This window comes from Coturnix japonica, chromosome 1, assembly GCF_001577835.2.
Source record: "Coturnix japonica isolate 7356 chromosome 1, Coturnix japonica 2.1, whole genome shotgun sequence".
In the NCBI taxonomy this organism is placed as follows: Eukaryota; Metazoa; Chordata; class Aves; order Galliformes; family Phasianidae; genus Coturnix; species Coturnix japonica.
Window position 1 is genome coordinate 55,605,929 of NC_029516.1, and position 22,171 is coordinate 55,628,099.

A 22,171-nucleotide genomic window follows, 5' to 3' on the forward strand; every position below is an offset into this window, starting at 1 on the left:
AACTGGGCTGTGTCTCTTCCTGACACTCTTACACGCTACTGAAAAGGTTAATTGCCTTCTGTGCGTGTTTCTGAATGTGAAGCTCTTTGGATAACCTGAGCGTGAGCTTTAACTGCAGTTTGAAAAGTTGTGCCCCCTCCAATTTGTTTAATTTGTAGTACTTACAATACTATATAATAATATAAAATAATAATAATAAGTATTCCACTGTGTGAAAAATCAGCTTTCCACATGACACTTTCGTCATACAATTACACTGATGGTAGCAGTTGTCAAAATACTTTGTATAAGTAATGATCCTTTCTCTCTTCAGTCTAGCACTGTATTTCAGTTCTAGCAGTTGCTTTGTGCTGATATTGTATGTATTTGGATAAGAGTGTACATGCATCCTCAAAAACTTAGCAACTCACACTCTGAGAGGACTGAAATTATAGAATGAAAGAGCTGATGTGCAATAAACATATTTCAGTGTTGTTTTCCTGAGGTTTTAGGTACCGCAGTGATTACATTGAATACGTACCTGTATCCCTAAGTGAAGGGAGAAGGTTGTGTGTGACTGAACCTATATTACTATCTAACATAATAGCTTTGGCCCATTGCTCCTTCCTTTCTTACTAAGTTTCTTCTTTTCACAACCCATTCTATGAAGCTAAGCTTTCAAACGCTGCTTGTATAACCTGCATCTGCTATTTAGTTTTGGCAATAAAGGCAATTGTATTTTGGCAATATAGGCAGTAGTATTTTGGCTCTTGTTAGGCTTGTACAGATACAAAACTGGAAGTAGCAACGGCAGACTGACATTGCTGACAGGTAAACTGAAATGTTTACTGTAGTACTTGCCTACTTTTTACATAGGTAGTTGCTCAGTATTTTAATAGAAACATCTTCCATTTGTGATGATCTGAAATTTATTAAGTACTTGTTTGGTTCAGACTGTTGAAAACCCAGAGATCTTTTGGCCTGTAAGCCTATGTGTAAACCTCTGAAGAAGCAGTAGATATTCCTACGGGGATGTAACCTGTTCTTCTTTGTCTGTGTGATTCTTGCAAGTACAAAGCGTTGTGCTGGTGTTGATAGAAGTGGAGGCTAACGTGGGAAATTGATCATGTAGTACAATTGCATCTAGAAAGGTAACTCCATTAGACTGTGTTCTGCTCGATACTGAAAGAGGTGAAAAAGTTGCTTTTGGAATTGAATACGGGCAAAGTTTTGAAGCAGGATGACTTGGGCACGGGATCTGTGATGAGCTATGAGATGGGAATTAGCCAAATAGTGGTCATCAGAATAGGAAGAGCAATCAGAGCAGAATCAGACATGCCACAGTTACTGGTTAAAATTAAAAAGAAAATGAGAGCACTATAAGGGAAACATCAGAGAATTGAATTGAATGGGATGTGAGAAGAGGCAGTAGCTAAAATTCTTTCAGGGGCATAGAGCTAATTACAAACATATTGCAAAACTCATTGAAGGAGAGTCTTTCAAGAGTCCCTTTTGTTTAAATACATTATTTGGCTTGTGAATTATTGGCAGAGTTTACTGTGGAAATGAATATACTAGTGAAATGCTAAGACAGGTCAACCCAGAGCAACAAGAGAAGGATGTGTTTGCCAAAGGAAAAATCCTTTCTTGCAAGGAAGCGCAGGTGAGGCTGTTTCTCTGCTTGCTCAGTTTAAGGAAGCAGTAAAAGGAAGTAATGCCTCTTCAGATACACAGATCTGCTCCACTTGAGCAACAGGTACTCAGATGAGTGTACTTTTCCAGTAGGATTAACAGAGTGGCTGTTTGATGGTAGAATGGCTCATTCCATTCCAACCCCTTGCCATGGGCAGGGCTGCCCCCTACCAGCTCGGGCTACCCAGGACCACATCCAGCCTTGCCTTGAGCAAGGGACACCACAGCTTCTCTGGGCAGCTGTGCCAGTGCCTCACCACTCTGAGTGAAATCTTTTCTCCTAATGTGTAATCTGAATCTCTACTCTTTTAGTTCAGAACCATTCCCTCTTATGTGATCACCGTCTCCCTCATGTTTTTGAGCTCCCATTAAGGAGAATACAAGGCTACACTGAGACTGCTCCAAAGCATTCTCTGCTCCAGGCTAAATGAGTTCAGCTCCCTATGCCTTTCTTCAAAGGAGAGGTGCTCCAGCCCTCTGATATCTTTGTGGTCTTCCTCTGGACTTACAGCTCCATGTCTTTCTAGTTCTGGGGTCCCTGGGTCTGGACACAGTACTGTAGCAGGGGCCTCATGAAGAGATTGGTACAGCGACTATATGAACCAGGCTACTCATGGTGTACTGTGTCCTGTTCTGGCCCCCCTAAATCAATTCAAGATATGGATAGGTTGGACAAAGTCCAAAGGCAAGCCACAAAGACTGTCAAAGGGGGCTGGAGAAACTACCATACAAAGAAAAAGATGGAAGAGGTTGGATCTTTTTGCCATGGAAAAGAGAAGGATTGGGGAGATCTCATCATCATATTCCAGCATCTGAAGATGAGGGAGGCTCACTTCTCCAGGAGTCACATGGAGAAGGCAATGGACAGTGGGTGCATAGTTACACTGGGTAAAGTTTTTGTTTGATTAGATAATCCTTTGAGGTGTCTTTCAGTGTGAATCTTGTATGAAGTAATGGAGGAAAGGAATAGGAGACTGATAGATCTGGAATTTTATATAATGATCACATATACGGACTATTTGTTTTAATAAAGCGGAACAACTTTTCAAGTTCCTTCTTAAAGATGTGGTAAAATAAAGCCTTGAATCAAGAGTGCTTTATTTTTACTTTTATCCGCTCAAACCTGGATTCTTTCAGTCAGATAAACAGAAGCACTTCAACAGTCTCAGATATTTCACACCCGTAGATAGTCCATGGTGCTTCCCCACTCTCCCTTGCGTTGCATTGCTGCACTAGAGAACAGACTTTGTAAGGTTGTTTTAATCTTTTCTTCTTTCTGAAAGAAGACTTCTGTTTCCTTCAAGTAAAAGCTGGGAGCTGTCAGTACTTATCACATATGTTAAGTAGTGCTCGTCTGGTTGTTTTGCATGCCCTCCTCCTGCATAGCTAGAATCTGAAGAATCAAATGGAAACTTCAGGCTAAAGCAAAACCATTCATTTTCTCCTGAGACTTTAACCTGGAGAACTGCTTTTGTGAACTTTGAGTAGCGAAGGATTTCTTCGCTTGCCAGGAATGGGCATGTTGTTATGTGTGGGAAAAAACATAGCACACCCCAGTTTCTTCTCCTGCCTCTTGCTGACCTTGCCTTGATACTATAGGATTAGTCTGCAGGTTCCCTGCAGGAGATGAGCAATTCAGAAATGAGGTAATATATACTGCAGACGTTTCAGCCCGAATGGGTGGAGAGGTGAAGGATAATAATGATGTTTTATTCAGGAAAACAACTGGTATATTGGGAGTATTGCTGTGTTTGAGTATGTTAATGCTTTCCAGACTCTCTGCTATCTCCTAGTGACCTTGCTTTGATGCTGGAGGTCCACAGTTGTACTTATCACAGTAATTGATTGTTCGCTTGTAGCCGGAATGATTTATGTCACATTTGTCTCTGTATGTTGCAGAAAGAGACTCAGGGAAGTGACTGGTAGTGGTGCTGCATGTGATTGATAGACTCCATGGCTTCCTTTTGTCAGTGCTTGTTCTTGCAGGTGCTGGAACCTCATGTGCCCTTTGCATCAGCGAGGCATCTACTGGTATTTTCCCTTCCCTCATCTCTCACTTAGCGTTTTGCCTTTCCAGTTAGTTCTGAGCTTAGAGTATAAATTATAGACTGAAAACATTTGCTTTCTTTATAGGGCAATTACTAACTCTCTAATACCATTCCAGTGTCACCCATCTCTGTACGCAGAGCCTGTGGTGCCTTCATGAAAGTCTGTGGAGTTAATCAAGCTGGAGAGTGTGTTTAGTAGTTAACAGAGTTTCTGCTTTTATTTTCAGGTTACCTGTGGCGTTTTATAAGATAATAAAACCAATGATCTTATACAGAATATGACAAACAGTTGTCATATTTTCAAAGGTCTTGAACAGCGTACATATAAAAAGCTATATAGCTTAATTTACATGTGGCATTTTGTGAGTGGATAAGTGGAAGAAACAGCTGAAGCTGTTGATACAAAATTCAGAATGATGTACTTCTCATTGAGAGGTACTTCTCAGATTTGACTGGCTCATTGGTACCCCTTGAATGCTTGACTAGTATGTTGTGTTAGTATCTACTGATGTTTATTGGATCTGTCAGCAGTTTTGGCACTTTGCAGCTAGAGAGTAGATTACTTGGAGATGTATCGTTTCAAAGCTTCAGTGTGTTGGCTGTCATTACACTTTTGATATGAAGTGGCTACCTGAATGTAGCAATGTTCAAGTTCCCACGTTCCTTGAATATGTTATATAGAAATATGTAAACATGGTGTAAATATTCAGTGTTGTAGTCTTGTTTCTCAGCAATTTTCTAAGCTTCAATGAACTTTTTAGGGAAAGAACTCTGTCAGGATTCAGATTCTACAAGTTGGGATTCTTTCTTGAGAGCTCTCTGCAAGAGCCTGGCTTTTCCAGTTAACCTTTACTATTCCATCTTCCAAAAGACTGTCTCTCTTTTGGCCTTAAAGCAGTGTTGTTTAGCTAGTAGATGTTTTATCGTGACTACTAGGAATGTCTTCAATCCTGGTTTGGCTGGATTAGGGTTAGGCAAAAATTTCAGCAAGCAAATATTACTACAAATGGGATTTTAAAATTACAAAAATGTTACTGCTGTATGATTGGTATGACTACACATAGAACTAACTCACCTAGTACCAGCAGGGTGAAAGGTGCAGGGAGCATTCGCTGTTTTGGATATAGGAGTGAGTTACGTACTTCTTATAAAAATAAGAAGAAAAGTATATAGGAAAAAACCCTCATGACCTCTTCTACAAATTGACAGCACGTAGGCTTCATATTTGTATGAAGAGAGAATTGATTGAGTGATTTTATGTACACTTTTACCGTAATCAGAATCAAAGACAGATTTTTGTGGGTGTAGGAGGTATTGATGTACACTGTGGACTCTTTTTAAAGTAACTTAATTCCTGTTTTTTTTTTTCCTGCTACTTTAAATGACATTTCTCTTTTCATCAGTAAACAAATTATTACTTAAAATTTATGTGGCAATCCAGTAGTTGAGATAGTTTGGCAGCTCATTATGATTTTGTAAACTAAGCATGTTCTAGTAAAGACCTGAGATGTAATTATTTTTTAGCCTGAAAAAATAAATCTTGCATGTATTCTCATTAACATTTAAAAAATATCATTGCAGCTGTGTCGGGGTAGAGGAGCATCATGCTGTTGACATTGATCTGTACCATTGTCCCAACTGCGCAGTTCTTCATGGACCTTCTCTAAGTAAGTATACATTATTCAGGTTTTATTTTACAGTTCGAATGTTTTCTCTCCAAATACAGTTGAAAAAAAAAACAACGTTCAGAGGAACATTCAAGTTGAGTTTGATTATTTAGGAGTTACTGGTTCTGTGACTGACTTTGAACTGATAAAAAACAATGACGATAACAACAACAAAACCTGCAAGCTGTCTTTTCTTGAGAGAGTCTCCTTGATCTGAAGGTGCAGATAGAATAAAATATAAGCCACAGCTATAGATTAGAAAAATCCAAGTGTACGGAGCTAAGAGAAAGCAATCTGTACTGGGCTGAGAGAGAGACAAACATTAGGAAATCATCATTAAAAGAAAAGAAAGAAAAAAAAGTCAATTGCAGGTAGTGATGCTTTCTCCTGCTGCACCTATGATAAACTATTAAAAAAAAAATAAAGTTCCAAAAGGCTGCTTAAGATTTCTGTATTTTAATCATCAAAATTCTGATACCTAGGAAGGCAGCATTGAGAAGATGTCCAACGTAGCTTTCTTTGCTTTCTTGATGCTTGAGGGCTGTATTCCATGACAGTCTAGTGAAGTTCGAGAATAGAGCTGGAATTGCTGTCTGCTTTTCCCTTATGTCCTTGAGAATTGCACAGCCATGTATTCCAGTTACCTGGTATGTAAATAGGATTCCACCAAATCCCTCATGGAATTTTATGAGTTGCCAGAAGTGAATGTGGAGTCAAGAGAGACCTCTTTGGTTCTCCTTTCAGTATGTTCCTTTGCTGAAGAGATCTGAAATAGAAAGATTGTAACACCAGACTTAGGAAGAAAATATTTTTGTCTTTCTGTAACTACTGCAAGGATTCTCTTTTATCTGACTCCTTAGGTTTCCCCTACATCTCCAGTTCTCAAATGAAGTAATATGATAGTGAGTTTCACCTGTCCAGTTTCTCTGTTCAAACCTGAAAAATATCTATGTATGTTTAGTGTCCACACATTGTGGGCATTTGAGTTTCTTCAATACATGATTTTTTTTTCCTTGCTTGAAGATCTTGTAACAATTTATAGCCATCTAATGATCTAGAATCTTGACAAAGCTGAATTTACCATTTAGAAACAATCATTTTAAATCACTGCATTATCACTGGTAGTTTTATAGAGTATGAACAACGTGATTCATTCCAGTTACTGACATAATTAAAATGTCGTATGGTAAATATCTTGTACGTAGGTTATATTCACTGCCTTCAGTATTAGCTACCTTCAGGTTAGGTGCTAAAAGGTAAGTTGGGTGCTCTATTTATGTGCTTGGAGTTTTATTATTATAGTTGAATTTTCCAGTTACAAATCCATATGTGTCTTCTGTAAATAAGAATACAAATATTACCCATTTATTTTCTCACCTTTCTGCCTGGCTTTTGTATTTATTTATTTATTTTGGGTGGGGGGATAGTTATTCTTTGGGGGTGAAGGGTTTGTGTGTGTGTGCATGTGGAATACTGGGGCAAGGGGGGGATTGATATCAGACTTAAAAAATACTGAAAACCTTGGAAGTTTGGAACTTTATCCTTTTTGTTTGGCAGAACTAGAATGCTTCACCATCCTCTTGATGCTTGTGAATAGCCTGTCTTGTAATGCAGAGACTTCCAGCTCTCACTCTAGCTCTGTTTCACCTGTGGCAATCTGACAGTAAAACGAGAGTTATTTTTGTGTTGTATGGCTTTTTCTAAAGACAAGAATCTGTAGTAAAACTTAGCCTTACTACTTCATATTGCCTCAAGTGAGTAGATAGTCTAGATTTGGTAAAAGATTCAGACATATCACTTATCTGCCCAAGCAGAAGTGATATGTTGAAATATGTCTTCATCTGCAGTTTCATTAACTGTACTCAGCCAGGCTGTCAGAATCAAATCTTTGATTGTCTCTGGTTTGGACATTGGTATGCTTTAGAGTTGGGAGAGGCTGATGTTTTATGACTTCAAATGTTGCAGTGATGCTGCACTGCTTCAAACCTATGAAATTATGTATGTAGATAAAAAGCACATCTTTTATTTACTACTTCATATTCTAGACTCTGTCTAAAGGAATTCCAAAGGAGACCAGAATTCAACTGTGTTCCATTTAAGAGGACAAGTGAATCTGTGATTTTGACAAGTACTTGCATATATAACCCAATATAATCAAATGGCATTGTGCAAAAAAATTTACTAAAAACGTACAAGAAACATACGTTTTATATTACCAAGTGGATTTTCATTAAGTATCTAACAAAATAAATCACATTGCTTCCATTAATGAAAAGAAACCTACTGTGTGCTCCTTAGAATTTTCCACTTCCCATGCTAACATTCTCTTGCCTGTTCTGTCAGTGGGTATCACATGAATGACCTCTCACAAGACTGGGGCCTGGTTGTACAGATGTGAGTGCTTCTTGGTGGCTCCCTTTTCAAGTCTATGTATGATATCGGAGGCAAACAGACAAGTGTGAGCAGGCGAGGAATAGAGTTTGCCTAAGCTGGGTGCAGTTATCAGCCCACTGTTCTGATTGTATAAGGAACATGGGGATTCATTCTATTAGGTATTTTTTTCTTGCTACTGTTATTGTAATGTCTTAGGGAATTATAAAGCTGCAGAATACAAGATAAAGTTTTCATTATTGTTCTATATTTTTTAGCATTCTCTTATTTATGGAAGCATGATAAACGCTGCAAGTAGAGGAACTTGAATTTCTGTTTTTCAAGTGTTGGAAGGTCAGACTTTAAAAAGTTTGTTTTGTGCTATAAAATCTCTTAACCAGTCATATCATCTTACAGCTTTAATGAGCTGTTAGAACAGCAGTGAATTTATGAGAAGCTACTCTGTTGCAAATTAATATTAGCCACTAATTTCTAGTATTATTATTTATGACTGAGAAAATGGCTTTGAAAACTTAATAAACTTAGCTTGGTTATTTATGAAGTTTTACTTTATTTGGATAGTTGGCTCATTAGCAGACTCTTCAGCACTGATTGCGAGGGTAGCCAACAGCTATAAATGTCACTTTACTCTCTTAAATGTCTTCCAAGGGATACATTTTGTCACTTCTGCGTATCAGTAGGAATAACTTTGTCATGCCGTGGCTATAAGATGTTAGTTATTCCTATATTAGCGACTGATACTTTTGCAGAAGCAGCATTAAAGTTTTGTTTTTTTTTTCCCCTTTTAAAATCCTTTGCTGATTGCTGTCCTTCATGCTGTTGTTAGCTGTGGTTTTGGTATAGTGCTAAATTCTTGTGAGTTTGGTTTGTCGTGACTGATATGTTTAAGGATGAGCTCTTCTTGAAGTTCACATTTGTATAAATGTAGTTTAGCTGCGATATATTTGTGTTGCATGGTGGTTTGTACATGGCCTGTAAGAGACCATTTCTATTGACAAGAGGCAATAGCTTTCTCTTCTGTGTTTCTTGTGCAGATGGAAGTAAATTTCTGCTTAGTATTAGTCATTGTGTTCCAGATCTAGTCACAGTAAATACACTTGGGGTAGACTTCCAGTAGCAACCATCAGATGCTGTGGAACACGGTTTGGCTTAAATTTGGTGGATTATTTTTGGGAAAACTGTAACACCTAATAATTATCATTATTGTATTTCTTAGTGTGGTAAGTGGTGCAGTGGTAATTCAATAGCAAGGTAGCAAACTGAGGACTATCAGAGATCCCTTTTGCTGAGGCATCTGTTAGGAATTTAATAGGGCTTTTGCTAACAGACATTGTAGGAATGAATGCTTCCTTTTGAAGTAGTGAGTTTCTTTTCTTTATAAATGAAGTTATAAAATGGGTACATGATTGATTAAGGTGAATTAATTACATATTTGGAATGAAATAATTTGTTATTAAGTAGTGAAAACTTGAAGACAGGTGATTGGTTTACCAAGTCATAAATCACTTATTCCTCTGATGCACGTAAAACCAACAAATGGATATGAGAGGCTCCAAGGAGCCCTACTATGCTTTATGATAGCTTTTTCTTGTTTGAGTATCTGTTGTTTTTCGATGGAGTCCATCACAACAGCTTTTATGAAAATACTGAGTTATTCGTTTTCATTGGCCCTTTAAATAGAAACTGTTAAAAATGCAATTTATTTACTGCTGGATTATCAGACTTCCAAAATTAATACATAGCATTGATTTTATTATTTGTTCTTTATGAATATTTTGCCATAGCGAATAACTTGAAGCAACTCGGGAGTTCATTGTTTTGGGGTATGTAAGTATTTTATTTGCAGAGTAAAGACTGTACCTGCTAGGATAGTTTATACCCAAAAGTGCTATGGAAATGAAAGTAGTAGATAAAGAAAGGTGTTTTTGTTTCAAGCAGCTTGCAGTGGTGAATAATGGTATTATCAGATTGTATGTAGTTATGTTCCTATGGCCAGATAGCACAATGAGATAAGGTCATATTAATTCTGTGTTAATGCATGAGAGGAAGAGGTGTAAGGATCTTGAAGAGATAGGATTCTTTTCTTCATTTAAGAAAGTGAGATTTAGGAGATTAAACTTGTGGTTTCATTGACTTGAGATTTGGATAAATTTCAGGATGTTACTGTATACTTTCATTATTCTGAACTGAGTATTTGAATCACTGTGTATAACACGTACTGGTGTTCTCCAATGGAAGAGGCTCTAGAAGTGTAAGTACATATTGTCAGGTGTTCTGAAAGTTTCATTTTTTGCAGATGGATAGTTTCACCTGTATAAACACTAAAGTCTGTTAATCTTTGTTTTGGGGTTGAGGCATGCGTGGTTCACTGACAGAGACTGTTAATCTGAGACATCTGATTTAACTAATTCAAAGTTTAATCCTCTTGAAACTCGTAGTGAAAAAGAGAAGGAACTGGCACAGACATGACTACACGGAGTTGGATGATGGCTCCAAACCGGTGCAGGCTGGAACACGGACCTTTGTTAAACAGCTGCGGGCTCGCTCTTTCCCAAGGTACAGAAGCTCACTTTAACATTTTGGTGAAAAAACAAAGGCCTAAGATGACTTCCTTCTCCTTAAGAATTCTCACTCCTTCCACTGTTCTTATCAGTTGCTGATCCCTTTACTCAGAGCTGCTCTCTAGCCACTTCATCTCCCAGTCTATACCTGTGCCCAACATTACTCCATTCCAGGTGCAGCACCAGGCATTTTCCTTTGTTGAACTTCAGCTGCTGCTGATCACCCAGAGCTCCAGTCTGGCAGTGTCCCTCTGCAAGGCAGAGTGGATGCAGCAGCATGAGTGGTGACTTCTTTTTTTTATTTATTTGCACCTTAACTGTTAGAATATTGTCTATTTCTATAGTCCAGGTGAGGAGAGAATGGGAAACTACTCCTCAGTTGTTTCATTCCAGATAACATAGAACACTTAGTATGTTAGTAGTGCACCCATTCTCTCACGCTGTAGAGGAAAGTAGAGAAACTTGTTTGTAGCAGAAATCATCTGTGTGGTTGTTTTTCACACTTAAATGTGTTATAGCTTATAACTCTTCAAAGGACTTTGTGTCGTTATCAAAATATATTTTAACATTTTCCCTGATAATTCTTTTTCCTCATCCTTTTAAATTACTATGTTAAATCACATAGAAATACTGTGAGTTTCCAGCTAATGTGGAACAGTATTTCATTAGGGAGCTATACTGGTTTGTTTGTCATTCAGATGTTTAATTTGATTGTAGTGTGGGATTCAGTTTTTTGGGGGGGTTCAAATGCAGCCATTTCAACCAGACCTCCTTGAATTTGTGACTTTTTTTTCAGTAGTGTTTGGAGGATGCTGTTCTGCTAATAATCCATGGTTTCTTGTTTGTTAGTGCTGATGAAGTCATTTTGAAAATGCATGGAAGCCAACTGACACAGAGATACTTGGAGAAACATGGGTTCGATGTACCTATTATGGTTCCTAAATTAGATGGCCTGGGGCTCAGACTTCCTCCACCAACTTTCTCTGTTTTAGATGTGGAACGCTATGTAGGTAAGGGTCACTGTGGAATAAGTGCAAATGGTCCCCTCTGTAAAATAAAATTAATATTTACATGATTTTAAGAGTTTCAGGGGTGCTAGATAGGTATTAGAAACTAAGTGCTCTTCCTAACCAGAAGAGTACAATTAAGCTACCAATGTGAGTTTTGTTTATGTAGATATGTGATGGGTTTTCTCCCATTTTTCAACCTCCAAGAACTGAATGAATCACTCTTTAAGATTGATAAAGATGAATAATTGGTCAGAGTATTGGAAAACATAATGTTTTAAGCTCAGTGAATTGGCTTTTTCAAACTAAATAACTCTTTCTGGAAACCTTCCTACCATGGCCTCCTTTGGTGAGAGAGCCAGAGCTCCCAACAATTTCTTCCTTACCCGATCTCTTGATAGTCTTTAATCATTTCAACTTCATGCAGTTGTGCAGTACATAGACTGAATCATTTTGAGCATGAAGTTTGTTGTAGTAAACAGTGCTGTTGAGAAGTCTGTGCGTGGGTCTTTGTTCTTATGAGAACTATAATTCTGAGTACTAAAAGTAGAACGTCTGTCTATCAGTGTTTTACCATGGCAACAGAATAGAGGAAATATATGGTATATGAAATACTGTTGCTGTTACGATGACTATAAACAGAAATGTATTCTGCATCAAAGTGTAATTGTTGTTTTGATATTTATCTTAAAGCTTATCTTTTGGAAAACTGTCAGTTCAGTTTCAGTGGAAAGTTTGATCATCTCATTACTATGCATGTATTTTGCCCTGCCGCGTTCTCTGGTTTAGGAAAAAAATGGAAATGCTGCAGACTTCCCTTTTTGTTATGGAAATTAAAAATAAGAAATCTCAATAAATACCATTCCAAATAGCATTTGTCAAGATTATGCTCATTTTTAATTTTATAACCATGGATCTAGATGCATTCCAGAATTAATTTTCAGATATGACCCCTGTATAACTAAATGCACTTAATACAATTACTGTTATAATTTTGTCATTACTTGTTTATTTTGACTAAAGGTTACTTCTTGCTGGTCTAGTTCTACATCTTTAAATATGTGATGTGTATGTTTGTGTAATGTTTACAAATGAAGCTTGCCTTAGTAATTTCATTGAATTATTAAGACGTGTGTGCTTAAAAGCCGTTCATGTATGAAAAGGTGAGAGTGTAGGATGGTTGTGAGTATCTGCATAGTTTTCAACATAGAAAAGCTACCAGTCAATTACGTTAAAAGTTCAGTGCAGTTTGCTAAAAACTACCAGCTGTGAGCAGTAAAGTTTATTTGTAAAGAATTATTTGTGGGCATTGTGTTAAATATTCAAGTTAGTTAAATATTCAGAATTCAACTTTTCTATACTATTCTTACCAATGAAAGCCACAAACCCCATTGTTATTATTTTAATCAGTTGCAGCGATTCTGTATTGTTCCTTTTATTTCTTTTTGTTGACCATGGGGAAAGAGGATTTATTTGTACACTGTTCTCAGTTGTGTCCATAGCTGACAGTAACAATTAAAGCTTGACCTAGTTAAAAGTTGCTTTGTACCAATCTTTGTTCCTCAAGAATGCTGGTAGTAGCGGGGGGGCTTGTGCAGAAATACATTGATACACTGAAGAAGTAAAATTCTCCTTGAACATGTTAAAGAATTCTTTTTGCCTGTGATAGGATTAAGAAAGTAATCCTATTTTTACAGGTGGTGACAAAGTGATAGATGTAATAGATGTAGCAAGACAAGCGGACAGTAAAATGAAGCTCCATAATTACATTAAATATTTCACAAATCCTGACCGACCAAAAGTATTGAACGTGATCAGCCTGGAATTCTCGGACACAAAGTGAGTATTGACTGCAATTTCTTGAATGTAGGAAGTGGTTTTCACAAAGGTGAACAGTATGTATATGGATGTAATGTCTTCGGCATTAAAGTTAAGAGGCTGCGTATTTTATGTAGACAGCTACTGTGATGTAATATGGATATAAAATAGTTTTATTAATTCATAAGTAGTAATTTTGTAGGAAATATGCATTTAATGCTGTCATTAAAAAAAAAACAAACAAAAAAACAAAAAAACAACAAAAACGAGGGGCACTTCCTCTTGGTCTTATTTATGTATTTAATTTTTTTCTTTCTTAAAGGATGTCTGAGTTAGTAGAAGTACCAGATATTGCCAGGAAGCTTTCGTGGGTGGAAAACTATTGGCCAGATGATTCTGTCTTCCCTAAGCCTTTTGTTCAGAAGTATTGCTTGATGGGTGTCCAGGACAGCTATACTGATTTTCATATAGATTTTGGAGGAACATCGGTTTGGTACCACGTTCTCTGGGTATGAAAGCTTTTTGGTTTATGATTGTATGTAACAGAATTTACTCAGTGTGCAGATTTCTGTCATGGCATTGTCACCTCTTTAAAGTGGAATTCTTTAAATTATTCATATTAAATTCACCTGCTTAGAAGGACAGGTGAGGAGTTTGAAAGTGAATTAGTGATTGTTGGTGACTCATTTTCATGCTTTTATGTTAGCACACTGTTGATGACTTCAGTAGTATAATTGGTTGGCTGACCATTTTAATTGATCGGTAGGTTTTGCAGTTAGGTTTTAGTATTTATTAAAAAATTGAAAATTAATTGAAAATCAATGACACTGTTGGTTTTTTTCACATTACAAGGTGCATGTCCCTCCTTCCCCTTATCCTTATTGGTTACTGTCCTATTCACTACTTTCTGGGCAGCTACAGTTGTGAAACAGTGAATTAGGAAACACCAGTGTTCCGTAGTATAACTACAGAATTCCACCATTTATGTCAGTTACTTTTAGTGCAGATGACTCAGAGGATGTACAGTCTGGCCAGGAGGACATGCATTTATTCATTTGATGTTTCTGTTTAATAGGGTGAAAAGATATTCTATTTGATCAAGCCCACTGATGAAAATTTGGCTCTGTATGAGTCTTGGAGCTCATCTGTCACCCAAAGCGAGGTATATTTTGGAGACAAAGTTGACAAATGTTACAAATGTGTTGTAAAACAAGGACACACTTTATTTGTTCCAACAGGTAAGATGTTACTCTTATTGTTAGGACTTAACATGTTTAATTACCAGGAACTTAGGATATCCTAAAATGACACAAACTAAAACTGGTTGTTTTTGGCTGAATGAGGGCATAAATTTAGTGCTGGTTAGCAGTATATATTTAGTTATGAATTGGTATAATCTTGTGTCTGCCGAGGAGCTTTCTCAATTTACACGTTGCCTATTCTCAGTCAAAACATAAAGTGATCTGCAAATGTGTGACCAACTGCTCTTTTGAAAGATCTGTATGCATGTTAAGTAAGAACAAGTGTCTGTGTGCCTATTTTTAGCTTATTTACATTAAAAACGCACAGTATAAATCTTCAGTACAAATTTTTTATTAGGAAGCTAATATGTTCTTTTGTGCACTTAATTGAAATTATCCAGTAGCAATCAGTTGGATTGATAGTGTAGTGTTGGTCACGCTTTGCCATACAGAATGGTAGAGCTTATAGGGACAGTATTTCAATTATGTGATGAATTAGTATTCTGAGAATATCTAGACTAGGTTTTAAATAAATCATAATTTCACTGGGATTCACTTGGCTGTATTTATTAATAATGTATAGAACTACTGGATTCTTACAGTATTACTAAATGATAGTTTTTTTGTTTTGTGTTGTGCTAATAGTTGAGTTATGGAAATAACATGTAAACATGAAAAGGAATGTAACTTTTATTTGCCTTACTTTGTCTTTTGATCAGTATGATTTTTCTATAGTAATTCCATTATTGTTAGCTGGAAGGAGAACTTTGGAGAATCTTTTACTTGAGAAATTAGTGCTGTTCTGTCCTCTTGACTTCTACCCAGTCAAAATGTCTTGAAGACCCTCTTATGTTTATGACTCCTTTACTAAACTACAGTTCAACTAGATTTCTGAAACATATTGTAATCTGTATGTTGTTAAGGACAGGACTATTTGTTCCTCTTCCTTTTTCATCTCTTTTTCCTTTTTTTTTTTTTTTTTTTTTTTTCCTTTTCCCTACCTTTTGTCTTCTTCCTCTCCCATTCCCCTCCTTCCCTCTCCCTTTTCCTATCTTTTTTAGTATGTATATGCAAGTATTTTAAAACTTTCTTATTTAAAGGTCTTTCTTAAAGTAGTCTATATGTATGTACTAAGTTTCCAAATCTTTTGTATCAGGCTGGATTCATGCTGTGCTCACATCTCAGGATTGTATGGCTTTTGGAGGAAACTTTTTACACAACCTCAATATTGGCATGCAGCTCAGGTTAGTCTCAACTCTTACTATATCTTTTCCTCAGTAAATAGGATATGCTTTTAATAGATCCTTCTCTTTGTGCTTGTAACCAGGATCAAATGGGTACAGGCTCTCAAAGCAGACGATAGTGGCATTTTCAATTAGACTGTATCCACCACATACTCTTATTTCATTTCTACAAAGTACGTTTCAGAACTGAAGGGTATGCATAATTTAATTAAAAACAAAGTAAACCTCACCCCCCAACCCCATTACTTTGGAGGCTAGTATGAATAAATAAACCAAAACTGAGCAAGCCCAGGTGTGCAACACTGAGTTGAAATGAGCATCCTCAAGTCAGCATTGCTCAAAGGGCAGCTGTGTTTAGTTTTTGTCCAAGATGTGGAGCTGTCTTCTAAACATATTGTTTTTATTTATTACAGTGGAATCCTGATAAAATTCCATCTGTTAAAAGATCACACACTGGGTTTGTATCCTAGTTTTATGAAGTCCAACTTTATTCTTAGAAGTGCAGCAGTCAAACTTGATAAGGTCAGAGCCTGGATGAGACCAGAGTTGAATCTTGTCTGTGGTCTTGTTGGGGTTTAACTATGTTGTACTTGACTTTTTTATTTACCATGGCCGTGCTTATTTTATTTTATTTTGGACATTATATCAGTTTGAATAATTACATAGTTAAAAAATAGGTTGGATGACATGAATACTTTTAGTTAATCTTTCTATTTGTTCAGGTGTTATGAAATGGAGAAGAGGCTAAAAACCCCAGATCTTTTCAAATTTCCTTTCTTTGAAGCCATCTGTTGGTTTGTGGCCAAAAACTTACTGGAAACATTAAAAGGTAATCCTTGTCTTACTTTTTATGGTGTACATGTGTCTGCTTTTATGTTTCATTGAAAGCGGAGAAAATTGTGTTGCTGCTGTTTGAACAGATGAAATGTTTTGAGCTGAGCAGCCAAAACTGCCATCCCTGACAGTGTTCAAGAGGCATCTGGATGAGGAGCTCCAAGATAAGGTTTAGTGGCTTGTTGTAGCAGTGGTATTGGGAGGATGGTTAGACTAGATGATCTTGTAGATCTCTTCCAACCTCGTGATTCTATGATTCTAAGAAGACTTCGGGGTTTAAGGCTTTCTAGATAACTAGAGCTGTGCAGAATTTGTGGTGTACATGATGATATGTGTAACTAGCATTTTTTAGCAAGCTACTGGAACCTTTGAATTGTTTATTAGTGATTTATATCCAATGCTAATGGTGTATCTGACTAATGAAGATACTCTGATCATCTAGAATATCTGAGATTCTGGCACAGTGCAATTATACTACGAAACAGGTAGGATTAATCTCCCATTACCTGAAAAGACCTTGCTAAGGCAGATAGGATTTCACTGTTGTCACTTTTTACAGTAGACTTCTCCCTTATCATTTAAGATCTTCAAATATCCTTTGAAAACCTTTCTCTCCTTTCAGTAGATGACTCTCTAAGTGACACCATTGATTTATATCTGTGGGTTGCTTCATGGTGGCTTTACTGTTGAACATAAAGGTTTTCTTGCGTTTCTACGATTTTCTTTGACCTTTTCAGTCAAGCTACCAGTTGTCTTCTGCTCCTTCTTGTCAAAGGAAAGGCACCCATGAGAGTTTTTGGAGGAAAGATGTGCCAGTTCCTGTGAGCAGTGTTAAGTAATTTATATTGGTGTTGAACAGTAGGTACCTCAAAAGATGCCGATTCTTGACAGTTTCCAGTCCTTTCCAAACTTCCTCATCTAGTCCATTAATTTTTGTTATCTGTGCCCATGTGTAATTGAGCCTCAGTGCTGACTTCACTTTCTTTTTCTCAAATGTCTCACCTCTCTAACTGCTGTTTAATCTTATTAATAAATATCATATTTCAAATTATATATTTCAAATAAATATGCCTTCTAAGGAGACTGCTGAATTTAGCCTCTGCTCTGGAGGAGATCATTCACATAACCTTTTCATAAGGTGAAAACAGTATTGAAAATTATCTGTTATCCTTTCAGCCGTGATATTTAGAAAGTTTTTAGAAATTTTACCAAATAAAGATTTTCTTTTTAACTTCTTTTTAACTGTTAGAAAGTTTTCTTTGGTTGGTCTCACATTTGGGTAATTAAAAGTTACAAATGTGTCAGAAAATGTAGGAATTGTATTTCTACTGGAAAATCAGTGGGATATATGTTCCTAAGTAACCTAGAGATGAAGCTATGTGTTTCATCTCTTCCTCTCTTCTATCACGTGACTCCTTGCTTGAGTAGGTACACTGAGAGCCTCTTGTGACATATGGCTCATATCTTAAGTGAGGGTTATGAAGCTTATTTTCACATCATTTTTAATCTGTTGGTTATTGTGAAAATTCAGGATTTAGTCTTCCATTGCTAGAGTGATGGTTAAGTTGTGCTTTGGCATCAAGTTTCATGTCTGTTCAATGTTTACCAGTCAGAATCCCTTGTTTTTAAATGAGAAATGATACTAATTCCATTGTGAAATGTACCAGTTTGTAATACACTGAGCACATGATTTTTAGAAGCACTTTGTGAAGTTCATGTCAGTAAGCAAAACTGGCATGCTATGGTCCTTTTAATTTCATTATCCTTTCAGGATCACAAAAAGTCACGCAGCTTTTGGTTTTATCTTTTCATGGGCAAAAAGTATGTTATGATGCTGTGAGTTTTATGGCATTCATGTAAATTTTTCTCTGCAGTTCTAGGGACGTAAGAGGAAATGATTTGTCCATCAATCCAGGGCTGATTAGTTTTGATTAGTCTTATATAACACAGTCCATTTTTTCAGCAGCAGTAAAAAAAAAAAAAACATTTAAAAAAGCCCAATCTGTAGTGCTGCATTGTATTCTCAAAATGTTACCAAGTCAGCTAGTGGGCAGTTGGACTTAGGCTGCATCTCAACTCAAAGGCCTTGGTATTCCTTCTCACACCCTTTAAGAATTAGGAACAATATTGGTGAACTGGTTTGGAAGCAGAATTTTTTATTTTATTTTATTTTATTTTTGAATATTCATGCAAATACAGCATGTAGTATTTTTTTGCTTACACGATTTTATTTTTTTTCATTTTTTTTGAACTGCTGCGTAATGGCAGCTTTAGTGGCTGAAGGATAGGTGTCATTCTGCTGTTTTCACTTAGTGTGTTTTTGTTGGTGTCTGTGTCCTTTTTAGAACTGAGAGAAGATGGTTTCCAGCCTCCAAGCTATTTAGTGCAAGGAGTGAAGGCTTTACTTACTGCTTTAAAATTATGGATGAAAAAAGAGGTAAGTACAAGCGGTTTTGTTTGCTGTTTTGGTTGTACTCTGGCTTTATGTAGGAGTAATCGAAGATTCTTGTCCTTGTCATACTTTAGATTATTTTTCTGCTAATGTGTAATGAAAGACTATGGAGAGTATGTGCTGCTGACCTGGGGTAGAGTCATGAAAATTTTATATTGTGTGATCCTAATGATGTCTTAGCCCAGCGAGGAAGTTCTTGTATGATAGCTGGTAGAAACAGAATCTTGCTTCATCTCAGCATGAGATAAGAATTCTAGAGAGTTCATCGAGTCTTTTGTTTATACAGCTAATTCATCCTTGTCTGAGGCAATGGAGGTATAGAAGGCTGTGGTATTTAGGGTTTCCCACTGATGTGAGTACTTTGGAGAGTACATCTCAGGTATACCTACGTTGCTGAAAAGTCAGTTTTGATTGAGGAAGATATTAACTTCATTAAAGTACTGTCCCTGCTGAACATTTGCTGGCTTGTAAAATCATTAAGAGTGTTGTCTACATTGGCTTTGCTGCTGCTCTCTAGGAAGACTTATTTGCTTTGGCATAGTGCTGGACTAGGCCTGACTCCCTGTGTGTTTTTAACGTGCCTGAGCTAATAAGACCACTTAGAACTCGTGCTTTTGGGAAATGCTGTCCACAAAGCCAGTTTGGTTCTGACTGAGCTGATTAATTCTGATTTGTTGTTGGCCATCATGACTTGAACTGTCTCTTGGAGACTTGTTTGGGTTTTCTGCCCTCAGGTTCTCTTACAAGAACTTAAATCACAGCACACATTGTATTTGCAGGGTGCTGTATCCAATCCAACACAGTCAGTTTTGTGGAAGTGATCATGAGATGTAAATGCAGTCTGTTTACTCTGAGTGGAATCAGCTCAACTCCAGACTGTATAGCGTTACTGATCACAGGGTATATCTTTGCTGTTGCTCTGTAACACCTCAGAGTTGGTTCTCCAGTGTGCCTTTATTGGTGCCATTCTGGGTCAGGCCTATCTAATAAGCAGTATGGCAGTATTTACAACAAATTGAGCCTGAGATATTAAAGCATCTTTGAATGTAGGCTGTCTGTGCATCTATGCCATGAATAATAAGCAAGCTGTGTAATCTGACTTTCTGATAAATGAGACCAAACGTAACTCAAAAAAGTCTTCATTTTTACCTGAAGTTGAATAGGATTTCCTCTGTTACAGATTTCACAAACACTGCGGTACTCTTCTACAGCAGTACCTGGTAGTTATTTGTTTTGAAGAATACTTTGTCTAAAATGTTGTATATTTCCTACTTTCCTGTGGGGAAAAGCAATAATTGCAGATGCTGCATTCTGGCTGCCTATGAATGAAACCAGTGAATATTCCCAAACTACTGGCTGAACAAACACTTGAGTTGTGAGGACACTGCACAGCATTTGTGATCTGTTCAGAATATGGTCTGCTCCCCACCAGCTTGCCTCCTAGTTTCTGCTTCATAAGTGAGCTGATGTCTTTCCAGCAGGCCGTGTGTGTGGTAGGTCTGTAGTTGTATGAAGCGAAAGGCAAGGAGAGCTTAGTGCAGTGCTTACCATCTGCTTATGACTTGCATCTCAGACAGATTCTGAGAAAGAAATGGAAAATGAATGCAGTTAGGAACCCTACACATTAAGTTTCACATTGCTCTTATGATCTAAGTCTTTTTGAGATAAGTGAATGGTATTGGTGAATTGCTTTAAGATGCTTCTTGGGGCGTCTTCACATTATCTTCATCTCTACAATTTTTTAAAACTGCCTAGAGTTACGAAATGCTGAGAATAGAGATGGAGTGATGCTAAAATGTTTTTAGTTTTCATGTCTTGATTTGAATTCAGTTTGTGCAAGGTCTTTATTGATATATGTATCTTCTGGTTTGTTTGGTGCAGAGCTTCAGTCTGCAAGTTTGTTAATATGCACAATAAAGATGATGACCTATCCAGTCATCTGATCTCTTGGACTGTAGCTCTGGCTTCCTTCCAACTTACATAAGCAACAGGCCTCAGATTCTATTTTTAAGATGTTTGATCCCTGTACCAGTAAATTGTTTGGGGTAACTGTTCTGTTGTTTTGTGTTTTTTTTTTTTAATAGCTCTTTTTAATATTAAAAATTATTTTTATTTTATTTCCAAGCATGGGTACTTGATTGTGTTTTTATGTTATCAGTATGCTTGACTGTGATGGTAATTTACAAATATTGGTGGCTTCATGTGCCTACCAGGACTATTTGAATATATATATATATATATATATATATCTGTGTGTGTGTGTGTGTATTTTTTTTTTTCTTGATCACCTGTTCTTTTTTCCCAACATTTACAAGTGGCTCTGGGCAGCCTGGTCTAATGGTTGGTGACCCTGCCCATGGCAGGAAGGTTGAAACTAAATGGTCTTTGGGATCCCTTTCAAGCCAGGCTTTCTTGTGATTCTATGATTCTATAATTCTATGAAATTATTTCTTGACTTGAATGTATCACAGTGTTTTTTTTCCCCACCATTTACCTGCTTAGATATCAATTTATTGAGTTTATTGACATGTTTAAGTTGCTTGGTTGGATTTTTTTCCCATAATTACTCTGTTACAGCTTAGTTGAGAAAGCACTGATGTAAAGAAATACCTTTTTTAATAGCAAACAAGTGAGCTTGCAAATGGAACTTCCTTGGCTCAAAGTACTTGTATTTTACCTATGAAATAATCCGTTTCTTCTGATACAATCTGTGTTTGCTTCAGAGAGGCTTGTCGATATTTTTAAAGCAGTGAAACTTTCCAGTCAGTGTTTTGGAAGATTGTATCAGGGTCACTTCCTCTTGCAGTCGTCATGGGCAGGAAGGCTCTTTGGGAAAGTCCTTATGTTGAAAGAACTGAGTACCATTAATTTATTGGAAACCTTATCTGATATTAGAGATGCTGTGTTCTCAAGTATAAAGTTGTAAAGGTGTTACACTTGAGAATGATCAGCAGTAAATAATAGCAACAGATTTTATCTTGCCTGTAGCATTAATGATACTGAAATGAATGTATCATGGTTGTACTTACGATTGGTTTTTAATGACTGAGAGGAAGCCAGATGAAGTGAAGTATGTTTACAGTATCAATTTGCTTCTAGTAATAATTGTGCTGCTGAACCTCATTTTTGAAGTGTGGATAGCTGAATGTGTTTGTGGGACATTTTTCCATTTAAATAGTTAATTAAAGGGATACCGGAGTTCGTGTCAGTCAGTCTGTTCTATGTGTGTTTTGTCTG

General features: G+C 36.9%; 1 protein-coding gene across 2 annotated transcripts in view; it reads left to right on the top strand.

Moving 5' to 3' along the window:
- The window catches only part of KDM7A (lysine demethylase 7A), a 53,347-nt gene that overhangs the window by 14,490 nt on the left and 16,686 nt on the right, over nt 1-22,171 (top strand). For both annotated transcript variants that reach the window (XM_015867031.1, XM_015867039.1), the window contains exons 2-10: nt 5,301-5,386; nt 10,216-10,333; nt 11,188-11,348; nt 13,043-13,184; nt 13,486-13,672; nt 14,239-14,401; nt 15,561-15,648; nt 16,371-16,477; nt 18,828-18,919. In XM_015867031.1, coding sequence (XP_015722517.1) covers nt 5,301-5,386; nt 10,216-10,333; nt 11,188-11,348; nt 13,043-13,184; nt 13,486-13,672; nt 14,239-14,401; nt 15,561-15,648; nt 16,371-16,477; nt 18,828-18,919 — 1,144 coding nt within the window. The remainder of the gene's footprint in view (nt 1-5,300; nt 5,387-10,215; nt 10,334-11,187; nt 11,349-13,042; nt 13,185-13,485; nt 13,673-14,238; nt 14,402-15,560; nt 15,649-16,370; nt 16,478-18,827; nt 18,920-22,171) is intronic.